Source organism: Carassius gibelio, chromosome A7 (assembly GCF_023724105.1).
Source record: "Carassius gibelio isolate Cgi1373 ecotype wild population from Czech Republic chromosome A7, carGib1.2-hapl.c, whole genome shotgun sequence".
In the NCBI taxonomy this organism is placed as follows: Eukaryota; Metazoa; Chordata; class Actinopteri; order Cypriniformes; family Cyprinidae; genus Carassius; species Carassius gibelio.
The window spans coordinates 32,246,287-32,259,029 of record NC_068377.1 but is presented as its reverse complement, the minus strand read 5'-3'; the positions used below and the strand labels follow the sequence as shown (position 1 = coordinate 32,259,029).

General features: G+C 38.8%; 1 protein-coding gene across 1 annotated transcript; it reads right to left on the bottom strand.

Annotated features, from left to right (window-relative positions):
- Positions 1-2,138: 2,138 nt before the first annotated feature.
- LOC128017268 (uncharacterized protein C4orf54-like) lies at positions 2,139-10,807 on the bottom strand. The gene is made up of 2 exons (XM_052602568.1): positions 6,097-10,807; positions 2,139-4,088 (listed from the first exon to the last, which is right to left on the bottom strand). Exon 1 carries the CDS (start codon positions 10,463-10,465, stop codon positions 6,116-6,118), a length of 4,350 nt encoding a protein of 1,449 aa, XP_052458528.1. The 5' UTR covers positions 10,466-10,807; the 3' UTR covers positions 2,139-4,088; positions 6,097-6,115.
- Positions 10,808-12,743: the final 1,936 nt, after the last annotated feature.

Genomic DNA, 12,743 nt, shown 5'->3' with positions numbered 1-12,743 from the left:
CTTATAATAGTGGGTAAGCAGATTTTAATATAGGATTATAGCATGTTTAAATTTCCTATTTTTCAGGCAAATGGGGTCAGTGACTGAATCTTTAAAGAGAAGCGATTCAAAAGATTCGAGTCACTGAATTCCCACTGAGTCACACGGCATTCCCACGACTACTCAAACAAACAAATTAATGACTAAACACACACACACACACACACACACACACACACAATGCTCAGAAAAGCTTTCCCCCGAAGGCGGCAGCTCACAGCCTTTTCCTGACAGGTATTTTGTTGTATCAAGGTATTACTTTCATATTACTTAACATGTAAACCAGGTTCACGTAATATAACTAACGGTCACATTTCAGTAAGTTCACAAACATCAGCTGTTTGTATATCAAAATAACGCAGCAACAAAACGGGACTTTAAACGAGCATTTCGACATACGCTTTAAAATGGCCCATATTATAATGACAACTGCGAATAGCAGAATTACAAATGTGAAAGAGTAAAGCACCTCTTTGCAGTGGTGTTTTCATCTCATGCGCTCACTTACGCTGCGTCATATAAAAGCGACTCGCTCTGTGTGGGAGCGTCAACAGTTCGCCATGTTGGTGAGGGCAAGTAAGACCTTCAATCAAATATACACTTGTTTTTCTCACACTGATCAATAACTTTATTGTATATTGTTAGTTTATTTCATGATCTCTGTCAGATATTACTGTGAGGTTGCAATCCCTCCTCCCTTCTTACTCGCTCCTTCCACAGATGTTTCCTGCATATAAAAAAATATTATCCAACAAGATTTATTCCGCAGATAAATAAAGCATCCAGGGCGGAGATGTGGACTGTATAAGGATAAGCTATACAGATTTTCTGAGGTAAATGCTTTATAATGCTAAAAAAAGATCCCCTTTAAGATTTGAAAGAAATTATTTATGTCAAAACAGGGTTGGTGTTCATAAAGTAACAAGAGCTATGCAAACTATTGCAAATATTGTTTTCTGTGCTGTTTCTTAAACGCATAGGCTGATTTGGTATGTGTGACTGTTCACAGCATGGCTTTCAAAATACCCTCCCAACATATAGCCTAATGTCTCACCAGATTATGTTTCATGCACAGGTGGCCTAACTGAAATATTCTGCCATCCTCATAGCATTGCCACATGGTAACAGTGCTTTTAATGGCAGAAAAAAAAGGCCAGAAAAATTATCATGAGCTTTGTGTGCACATGCATTTCCTACAAAAACCCCAGGATTAGCATTTTTAATTTAATATCATTTAAATGTATTATTTTTTTTTTATTTAAATGTAATTTAATTTCCAAATTTAATGTATTAAATTTAATGTAATTTTTACATGTAGTTTAATTATTACATTTAATGTAATTTCTACATTTCATTTAATAATGAGTAAACAAAAAATATCAATGTCTTTGCAGTTATTTAGTTTATAGTTTGTTTAACGTGCTTCTGCTGTGGTCTACAAGAAAATCAAAAATACAATTTTTATGAAAAGATCTAAAAATGTCTTAATAGAAAATAATATAAAACAATTTGGAATTAAAATGATAAAACAGACATTTATCATAATTCAGAGCACTGCTGTTAGAGCATGTCTCTTGAGTAGAGTTACCACTAATATAAGTTTACATTCCCATTGCTGCATTGGAATGTGTGACAGACCTTTAACTAGACTATTACCTTACACATTAGCACTTGCGAAACATATTAACATATGGATTTGATGCTTCCCATATATTAACTCTTCTGATCACAGGCACTTTATATAGACTTTCAAATATATTGCTGTCAGGGAGCTTAAAGGGAGCTCTTAATATGCTTTTGAGCTTAACTATGGATGGTAAAAATATTCTGTACAGTTGACGGATAGACGGTGTTGGCAAGCAGTTTTAGGAGTGGTTTGCCAGAGCCATTCTTTTAATGCCATTATACTTAGTAACAACAACTGATATGGGTTATAAACAACGGCCACCTGCAGCATTCAGTGGGAAATGAGCTAATTCGATTTAGAAAATAGTCAGTCTATTCAGGTGCAGTCTTTGGAAAAGTAAGTATATTGGGCAAGAAGCATTCTCAAAAAAATAAATCAATAAAAATACAAGGAAGAAACAGCAACAAAATGATGATATCAAGAATATTTATTTTGTTATTTTTCCTGTAATGTCGAATTAGATAACATTAATCCCTTTTTGCATTTCTTTGTTTAGAATGTCAGTCTTTATTCTTTCTAAGATGCTATAATGCGTATTCTCGTCCGGCAATCCAGCTTCACACATACTTCGAACCAACTTTGCAACTTAACTTTGACATCATTTCAGTCCCATTAAACATTATTCATCAAGAGTAGTTGTTAAAACAGCGACTGCTTATAATTAAACAGTGAGGCCATTACAGGAACATTCAACCCTCAAATGTCTCTTTATGACATCAACTGACTCCTGATCATCACATCACTAGGAGCTCTTTTAATATCTTTTTGCACAGACCAAACGAAACAAACATAAAGCACATATCAAACAAAAACATTTTCACATGTTTATGCTGTTGTGTTTCACAGATTTACATATATTTAATACCTTTAAGTAAACTTAGCATGTCAGTGAATGGTTATTTTTATTATTAATCTGAAGACAATGCCACACCAAACTTTAGCAATGTCAGCTTAACGGACTGGCCAGCAGCTCCAACAGCTGAAATAATAAATGAATTTATATACTAAGTATATAAAGTATACTATAACGCAAGTAATTAAAAACAAGCTTTGTGCATCAAACAAGATTAAACCTAGGGTCCAAATTGAGGTTCGGTTGATTTTTTTTTCCTTTAAAAAAACATTGATGATTTGATATGACACTAAACAGACTCTCTAAGTACATCTTGTAAACTGCATTTTGTATAAAATACAATAAATTTCTGCTAATGTCTTTCATTTCTTAAACTGAAATCAATTCACCTGACCTTGATCCATTATCACTGCAGCCAAAAGGGATGAAACTGTAATACCAAATCAAACTGAAGTGGTAAAAACATTCTCTCTCTCTCTCACACACACACATACACTATACGGGTACTGTGAGATATTAGAGGAATACAACATCCCCTAAAACATCAATCCTTTCACCACAATATCCACACATTTTTGTGTGTTTTAAAATTGTGGTTTATTCAATACCAGCAGAAAAAAACAACCACAGTAAAAAAAAAAAAAAAGATAAAACCATACAATATAAAATTGTAATGTTATCCATTTCACATTGCATCTCTCAAGGAAGAGTGCTAAGAATCAAGGTCAGGAGAAGCACTTCAGTCAAAGAATGATGGACAGCAGGAGAAATTTAGTGTGTTTTATATAGAAAACCTGTTAACAGCCTTAACGACAGTGTCAATTTAAGTGCCTATTTCATAAGGACCAGTTTTTATCAATACATCCCAACAATGGATATATATTGGCCAATATTGGTTATATAAATGTGTTCACATTAAGATTTAAGTATCATCTAAAGCTCACTCAAAGTTATTCTTGAAAAAAAAATCACAAACAATTTAATAATACTGTTAAATTAAATAATATGTTTTCATAATGTATATTATATTGGTGTAATGCCTAATCATATCATTTAAAATGATCAACTTAGTTTTTAGTGTTTTAATTTCTTTAGAAAGTGAGAGTTGTAATACTGGCTATTTATTAATTAATATCCATAACATGAAAATAATTATCACCAGGATTTTATTATCTGTGCATCCCTAGCTGTTGTTCTCTCATTTTCCTGACATTATTCTATAGGTGCTTATTTATTTATTTATTATTATTATTAAGTAAATGCACATTCAAATAAATTTTGGAAAAAAAATCCAATGCAGAAAAATCCATCCACTTCTATAAAGATTTGAGAAGCAGACATGATAGATTCACAAAATGAATACTGAGCAGAAACAAGTGGGGAGCAAATTATAATGGGAGAAGAGTGGATGATTTCTTGATGAAGTTGATGAAGGAGATTCCAAAATATAGTAAATAAGTTCAGTAAAAAATGCAATCAACTCAGTGGAAAGATGACATCATGTGGCTCCTGTGTAAAACAAAACAAGAATGATATTTAAAACTGAACTTAACATCAGCATTCTTCTGTGAACAATGCAAACAGTTATCAGCTAACAGGTTATTTTCTCAAAATCTAGCATGATCATGTGCCTCTAAAACATCACTCACTAATAGCTGGATTTTAGGTCATTAAAACTTTGCAGTTCCTGCATCTCATATTACATATCGCATCCCCTGCGCCGTCCAATTGCACGCTGGTTGATTTGTTTGTATAATATCCCTCAGGCAATGCTTCTGGCTCGCCTCTGGGTCTTTCCCTTTAACGTAAGGCTGTCCTATAAAAAGGTGACTTGCCTGCGCCCCAAGCATCTCAGGTCGAGGAGTCTTGATATCCAGCAGCAGCTGGCACAACACTGTATCAGCACAAACACATGCCACAAACTAGCTGACCTCTCTCTCCTCCCACTGCTATGCCAACAATGCCATGCCATGCCACCCACTGCTCCTTTGAGGTCTTATCTTAAAACCATCCATACCATAGACATACATTAGCTCTTGAGGAAACAGAACAGTAGTCATGTATTTTGAGGGTGCTACTTTATCATAACAAAAAAATATTTTTTATTAAAAAAAAATAAAAATAGTCCACACATGGAACAGAAAGTTGCAAAGCTGTCACAGGAGTGGTACCCTGAGATACAAAAGCTTAAAGGAACATATTTGTACCTTATTTGCCCCTAAACTATACATAATAGTACCTTAAAGGTACACATTACTTTAACATTATGTATTAGCACTTAAGATTTAAAAGGTTTAGTTCATCCAAAAAAGCTGAAAGCTAAATATGCAAAGCTGCATATAAGTACTTTAAAAGTTCATAACTAAATATTAGTAACTTTTGAAAGGATACTGCCTACTACCAGTTTTTTTTCTGAGAGTGTATTAGTGTAAAGCATATAACTCCTTAACTGAATTTAACATTCTGTACACTGCATTCTTACCTAGATTGTGGGTCCGATTCTAACACACTAACTCATAAGCCATGTATAGCTACCTTAAATGCATTTCAATTCTTTAAGCTTTCACTGTCATTTTGTACAGAATCATCTGCCAAAGGCATAAATTCACATTTAAACACAACACTCCAAAAAAACGTGGCTTCCAGCTTCCAACAAGTTGCTAAATTTAAATAGGGCCAAAAAAAAGATCATTTTCTTCGTAATCAAAGCATCAATTTCTGCTAAGATGGTCAAGGGGAGGCAATTCTTGGACATTAATTATCCTAGTTAAGAGGATTAAGTTTGAATTTTAATTCAAATTAAACAGAAAAATGGCAACAATACGTCTACAGGTTTTATACAAATCTTATTTTATTTATTAAGAGGTAATATTAGAGAAATATATAGTTTAGTCATGAAAGTATAGATCGTGCAAGCTGATGGGTTGTTAACGTAACTGATGATATTCAGGGAGTTAAGTGACTTGGCACAAGCTGATTGGTTCATGCAGCATTTGGAGCCAACAAGCTTACTGCCTTGTATTTATATGGCTGGCTAGCATTCACTAGAGATTCCTGCAGCGCGCTTTTGAGAGTTTTTCTGAAACCCTCCACCTTCCCCAGCTCCACCTATATAGATCTGAAGCAGGGTTATTTTATATGCTATTTGTGCAGCAGCAGTATGCACCGTATCGCTAAGCCACAATAAAATGCACAATAAATGCACATCTGTGCATTAATAATGCTGTCTATATATATATATATATATATATATATATATATATATATATATATATATATATATATATATATATATATATATATATATATAATATATATATAAAAGAAGGTTAGGAAATAAGTTTTTTAAATGCCATTGTATCTGTGCTTTTGTATTTTGCATTTTTATATGATTATTCTCATGCAATGCATGAAACTTTTTTTGGATTACATTGTTTTCTTCTAAAGTCCTTACCATTAAGAAAAAAAATCCTTCAGTACATGCAAATAAGCTGAAAAAAAATGAATTTGCACTTACACTGAAGGTGAGTGGGGTTTTACCTATGCTCCACCACAAAGCTCATGGTGGTGCCGTCGAAGGAGGGGGGAGCGATGATCCTTGTCCCTTGCTGGGAGGTGATGCTGATGACGGGCTGCATGTTGTTGGCCAGCCTGCTGGTTTTAACATGTTGAGCCACAGAGGTTGTTTGTGAGGACTTCCCAGATGGCATGTAATAAGGGCTCTCCATGTATGCTCCATCCTCCTGATGTCCCATGTGTGAATTGGATTTATTCCCATCATCTGCTTCTGACTGCATAGAAAGCTGGGACTGAATAGTACATGCAGGGATCATCGTGGTTGGCATGTATCCTGGGTAAAACATGTAGGTATGGCCATAAGCTCCTGGGCCGAGAGCAAGAGGGGATATTGGCAGTGGGACAGGGGTCATGGGAGGCTGCTGCGGCATGGGGACATCCACGTACTGCCCGGTTTCTGGGTCAAAGAGACGCCTGGTTGCTGGCTGCACTGGAGTGTCCACCAAGTAGTAGCTTCCTGTGGTGGGATCCAGCAGCATCTTTCTTTGGGTTGCCTGGAAGTGATCTGTTGGGATTGGGGAGGGTTGAACTGTAGGGGAGAAGCAAATGACTTGAGGCTGAGCAGCTTGTATTGGGACAGGCAGGGGTGTGTGGTAAATAGTGGCGGTAGGAGTATCTGGGGACTGTCTCTCCATGACAAAAGATGAACATTTTGGTGACGGATGGCCACTGTGACCCAGGTAAGAAGGCGGACTGGCCGTTTGGGTTTTACCTCCTCCAGCTGGGATTGTATAAACAGACATTTTGCCCAATCCAGCGGTGGTTGGCTTTATTGCAGATGTTGCTTGAGGCTTTACTGGTATGGTTAAGTAGTTCTCAGAATCTGCTGTAGAAGTGAACTGCAATGGGGCGAACTCTGTTTCACTGCCATTCGATCTCTCCCTCTCTTCCAGTACACACTTCGGCTGTGATATCTTCAGGGAAATGGGTAGTTTTGGAGATTTAGGTGCAACAGCTTTGGAGCTCAGAGATGCAGGTGATGCAACATGTGTTGTTTGCTGTGTTTTTTTTGCTAATGGCTTCTGGCTTATATTTTTACATGGTGTTCCTGTGAGCTGCATGATTGGTTTAGGGCTGTTTTGCTCTTCCCTGGTGATAGGAGTGGTTGATGACTTGTTGTCATTCTTAGGTGCCACCTCCTTCAGGTTTGAGTTTGAATCTTGTCTCAGAAATCTATCAGCGGGAGTGGAGCTAGAATTGCGTTCCTGTTCCTCTACGCTGTGTTCCTCGCTGGTGATGAGTGAGAGCACGTGGCTATCTGTTATCGGTCGTGGTTCTTTTTTTCTCTTCCATTCGTTCTTATCAAAAACATACAGTTGTTCCATCGTTTTGACAGCAGCTTGCAATTTTTCCAAAGCAGCCTGGTTGGCGATCTTGGGTTCACTCGTCTTCTCGGCTGTGTCGCTTGTTTTATCTTGTTTTTGTGTGCTTGTTTCAATTTTTAATCCGGCTGGCACTTCTTGCTTTGGTAGCCTGTTAGCTTCAGTAACGTGAGGAGAGGACCTGTCAATCTCAACTATATCCTCTGGAAGTCTCTTGGGGAGGTCTGTTATTATATTTCCAGATTGCTTCACATTGCTGTTTGTATTCACAGACTGGCATTTAATCACTATGGGTGAAAGAGAGGCTGAGTTCTGATTAGGACTCTGCTTTAATGTCTTGTGCTCTCCATCACGAGTCGAGTGGCTAGATTTGTTGTCGTTGTTATCTAAAGACACAAAGTGATACGAGCTCTTAACCAGTTTACGCACGTCTCTAACCTGGTGAATGGGGGTCTGTAACTTGCCCTTGTTATCTCTAATGTCTCGGACTACAAAGTGAGGCACTTTGTCAGAAGACTCACCCTTGAAAGCCGCGGCGAGCGCTTGGCATCTGTTGTCCTCAGCTGTCTTGGAGCCTAAATTGGGAGTCAGTAACTTGGCGATATTGAACGGATCGTTTTTGTTGTCCTTAACGCTCCGCAAACTTATTTTGATTTCGGGCGACTTTGATGTCATAGCGCTGCGCGTGGCGTCTGATACATAGAGTGTGTTCGAACGCCACTTCAAAGCTCCGCTCTCTGCTTGATCGCGCGTGGAGGAATTCGCGTTCGGCGGCGGTTTCCTGAGGTCCGTCTCTGTGGATGGAAGCTGTATGCCTGGCACAAACAAATGTGACATTTTAGTGTGCTTGCCGTTCGCCGAATCGACGCTGGAGCTGGTTTCCTCCCGACACTCGCGTAACGGTTTCTCCTCAGAACTTTTGTCGTTTTTATGTTCCTTTCGAAACTCTAGCTCGCCGTCCCTCCACGATCTAAACGCGCTATTTTGGCTTCGAAGCAGCGTGCTTTTGGATGCTTCGAATGGTCCTTTTTTAGTATCATTCGCCAACTCTAAATTCGTTTCTGATGCTCTCGTCAAAGTCTCTTCTTTGCGCCTTTCGTCTTTGGCATCGCTTGAATTACCGTCTACTATATCGCCCAGATCGTCCACGCAGACGATTGTGAAGTCGGAGTCAGTTTCTGAGAATTTCGAGCTTTGCCTTTGCAGCCCCTTGGAATTTTTCTTATCCTCTTTCTCTCTGTGCGCCTCGTGCGTCCCGAAGCACGGAGAGGGCGAGTGGTGCGCCTCACATATCTCACCCCTCTCCATTTTACGCTCCTGCTCGAACTGCATTTTCTTAGAAATGACATTTTTGAGGAGACTCGATGCGAATATGGCTTTCTTGTGTGTGTCTTCCATGGTTTCCCCTGCATTGCAGGGTCGCTTGCTGGCCTCACTCCCTTGAGCGCTTGGTAATGTGTTTGTAACTTCATCTGTGGAACGTGATCCTCCTGTGCTTTCGTTTACAGGCTGCCCGGATTTGACATTGCACCGAAAATCGAGCGTTTCAGTCAGTGTTATGAGGCCACTTTGGCCATGTGAAAACGTACCCATGAGCTCAGTCTTTTTTGCGGTGGACGACGCCTTTTTGTGTCTGACTAAATTGCCATTCAGAGCAAATATCTCGACGGGGGGCGCTCGCATGCTGGTCAAAGTCAAGCCCGTTATCCCCTTACCGTCCCTCTTTTTGGCGAAATGGAAATTGGATGTTGAGCCTTTATGCGCTACTATGTTTTGATCTCGCCCCTTGCCATACTTCAGGTCAACAAATGTCGACCACCTGTTGATTCCCAGCCCATGCTCTGAAGCAGAAGACTCACTCGAAGTACTAAAGTTTATGGCATCAAAATATGGGTACGCCAAACTTTTGAAAGCCCTGGCGGTGAGATTGCGCACTTCCTTATCGGCGTCATCGAGCTCGCTCACCGCGCTGGACGCACCGCTTGAATACTCGTTCACATCTTTGCTTTTCAGTTTGCTGCCAAAGTGCAAGCGCCCCGGCACAGCAATGAAACACTTTGCGTCGCCCCTCGCGTCCACTCCTTTCAAAACATGGCGACTTATGCCTTTTGCTTGATCTTGGATGGTGCTTGGTTTATTCACAGCACGGGAAGTGGCTTTGATTGACAGGTGAATGTGCCCGGCTGTATTTTGCTTTTTTGACAGCCCCCCATCTGAGCTGGCACATTTGTCCGTGTCACATAAACTGCATTCAGGCTTACTGCTGCCCAGTGCTTCGCTCGTATTAGCCTGGTTGCTGGTCGCCTCTTTTGCCCCTATCGTTTCATCGCTGTCAAAAGACGCATAATCGACAAATGAGTAGACCTGGAGATCGTCCTCAATATCCCAGGTGGATCCCGTCTCCAAGTCGTAATCCGCATCATGGTCCAGCTCCAAAAGTTGTATTTCGTGAGTTGTGATATAGTGCGATTCGTCTTCACGGACTTCAGGCGTGCCACGATCCGAAAGAACCACAGTGACTTCATCGTCCGATTCACTTTCGCCGCTCATATAAACATCGTCGTATTGTCCATGGTTATTGTTTCCTGGGCTCGGTGTCTCTAAATTTGGTGATCTGGGCTTTTGCTCTGTTTTCATGGAGCAATTCGAGTCGTTTTTATCATCTTGAAGTTTTTCCGTTGCTGCTGTTTCAACGCATTCCTCCACGGTGCATGTAGATTTTTTTACTTTTTCAGTGCAAGGTTTATGCTCTCCTTGTGAATCGTTCATGCCGCTAATTCTTTTAATTATTTCCAAATTACTCGAGTCGCCAGTAAATGTCACTTTCACTGTCTTTGTATCATCCAATTTCAGTTCCAGCAGGTCGTTCAGATCCACATAATTGGACTCTTCTTGTGCGCCTATCAGGCGCATGTCCCGTTTGGAAAGCAAGTTTTGAAACGAATCGGTGTCTTCTCGGTAAATCAGGGTTTTCTCGGATGCTGCCATTGGATGTGTTGGTTGTAAAGCCGTGGTTGTAAAATCTTTTAGGAGTATTTTAGGTTAGACACCAGTCCCCAGGAATCCCCACTGCACTGCCTGGTGACCAATCCTATTAAAGCTTTGGCTCTGCTCTGCCTTCCTCGCCCGCAGTTGCTAGTGCTGCACTCGAGACCGTCATTTTACACGCGCTCCAGGCGTTCACGCGACCTCCTTTCAGTGAGGCAAACGACACTTACACACACCCTACTGTACGTTCTCGTGGGATATGTCACGGATATTCCCGTAACAATGCGATGGGGGGCGTATATCTGAAGACAGACGGAGCCCGAGTTCCATGACACAGCCTGTTGTGTTGTGTCACTTAAAATGCATATGACTGCAAATTTAGAGCAGATGACGACATGCGAAAACGGCTATTTTAGAACCAGGATGTTATGTTCAGCGTGTTTTGTTACAGAAGGCTGACACCCCCCACACAACATTTGTGCTAAAAACGAATCCTCTTTAAGCTTCTCGCTCAACAATCTGCGCTTTTGACGTGTCACCGCCTTAAACCAAACAAAAGAAGCATGTCACAGCCATTTAATCACTCTCAGTCATGTGATGGAAATGTTGACGCTCTAAATGAAGATACAGCATGATGAATATGAGAGGGAGTCAGAGTCAGTGATGAGGCATTGATAAATACAGTCGAACAGAGCTTTGCCAAAGTAGACAGTGGATGAATTCGTGTTTTTGGGTAGTTGGGCAATTTGGTTACAGTCGCCTATAACTTCTTACAAGATATAATTATTTTTCCACCATCATTGTGTGGAATGTTTATTTTTCATGCTTAAAAAGTAGTTTTTGGAGCAAGATCAGCACCACAGCGCTGGACAGCTCCTGTGCATTAAACTACGTCATTTGTTCATGTCTCCGGAGGATGCACTCAAAACAAGAATTTGTTCTTAACCTAAAATGTTTTTATCACATTTAGTTATTTACATTTTTTCACATTTAAATAAACAGTAATGATCTTTAAATATATATTCTCTCCATTTAAACGAACTATAGGAAACAAAGTGAATCAGAAAAAAACGAGTCGCTCATTTGCCTTATCTATTTTGGGGGAAAGGTCTATCTAACATTATTATTTAAATAAGCAGGCTGTTAATAGTAGGGGTTACACTTAAAATAAAGGTGCTTCACGATGCCATAGAAGAACCTTTCGGTCTAAATGGTTCCATAAAGAACCTTTAACATCTGAAGAACCTTTCTGTTTCACAAAAGGTTCTTTGTGGTGAAAGAAGGTTCTTCAGATTATAAAAAGAATCTTTGACTGAATGGTTCTGTGTGCAACCAAAAATAGTGGCATCGCTTAAAGAACCTTTTGAAGCATCTTTATTTTTAAGAGTGTAGAGGCTAAAAGTGTTTACAGTTCTGTTTAAATGTGACATATACTGTTTGGTTTAAAATTATGGTTTATTTCTAGTTTGTGAATTCATCTTTTCCTTTCACAGTTTAAATGTGCAGAATTCCTACATATTAACATATTCACTTATTTTGCTGGAATTTGAGTGAAGGTTTTACAATAAAAACATATCTTCCATATAAATAAGTAAATATTAAAGAGTTTTTTTTTTTTTTTTTTTTTTTAATTAATCAGGTGTGGGCTTTGGGTTTTCTCACATTTACGTATTTGGGAGACACTTTTATCCAGAGCAACTTACATCGCATTCAAGCTATATTTCATAAGTTATTGACAAAATATTAAAATATGGTACACAATATTTGATACATAATATTAATGTTTATATATAATGTTTAAATATGTATTTAATGTATGTGCACTAACATTTAACTTTTTAGTAATTCAACCAATTCTGGCTTTACAATTCACTCTTGTTTAAGGCAGATTAAAATGTAAATATTTACATTTAAGTCTAAAAATAAACTTTTTGATGCTAAATGCTTTTTACATCAAAATAAATCATTTTTAATTATCTTCTCCATATATCTGTTTACCCGCTGTTCCATTTTTACTGTTGGACCAAATAATGTAAAGATTGTTTGCTTTATTATACAGTATACATACAGTAGAAGAAGGCCTCCTGGAGACCTGAAAAGACTGGCAAGTTTTTCAGACTGGTATATCATGTTGCATTCCTTCAGCAACTGTAAGCTGAATGAAAAGACCACCATACGACTGACTGAGCCTAAGATCTGACCTAGTTTGCAATATTAAAGACCCTTCTTTACCAACTCAACACCGTCTGTTTTTAGTATGATGCTTTGAAAGATTATA

Coding starts and splice junctions, on each gene's coding strand:
- LOC128017268 (XM_052602568.1), bottom strand. CDS start 10,465: ATGGCAGCATCCGAGAAAACCCTGATTTACCGAGAAGACACCGATTCG.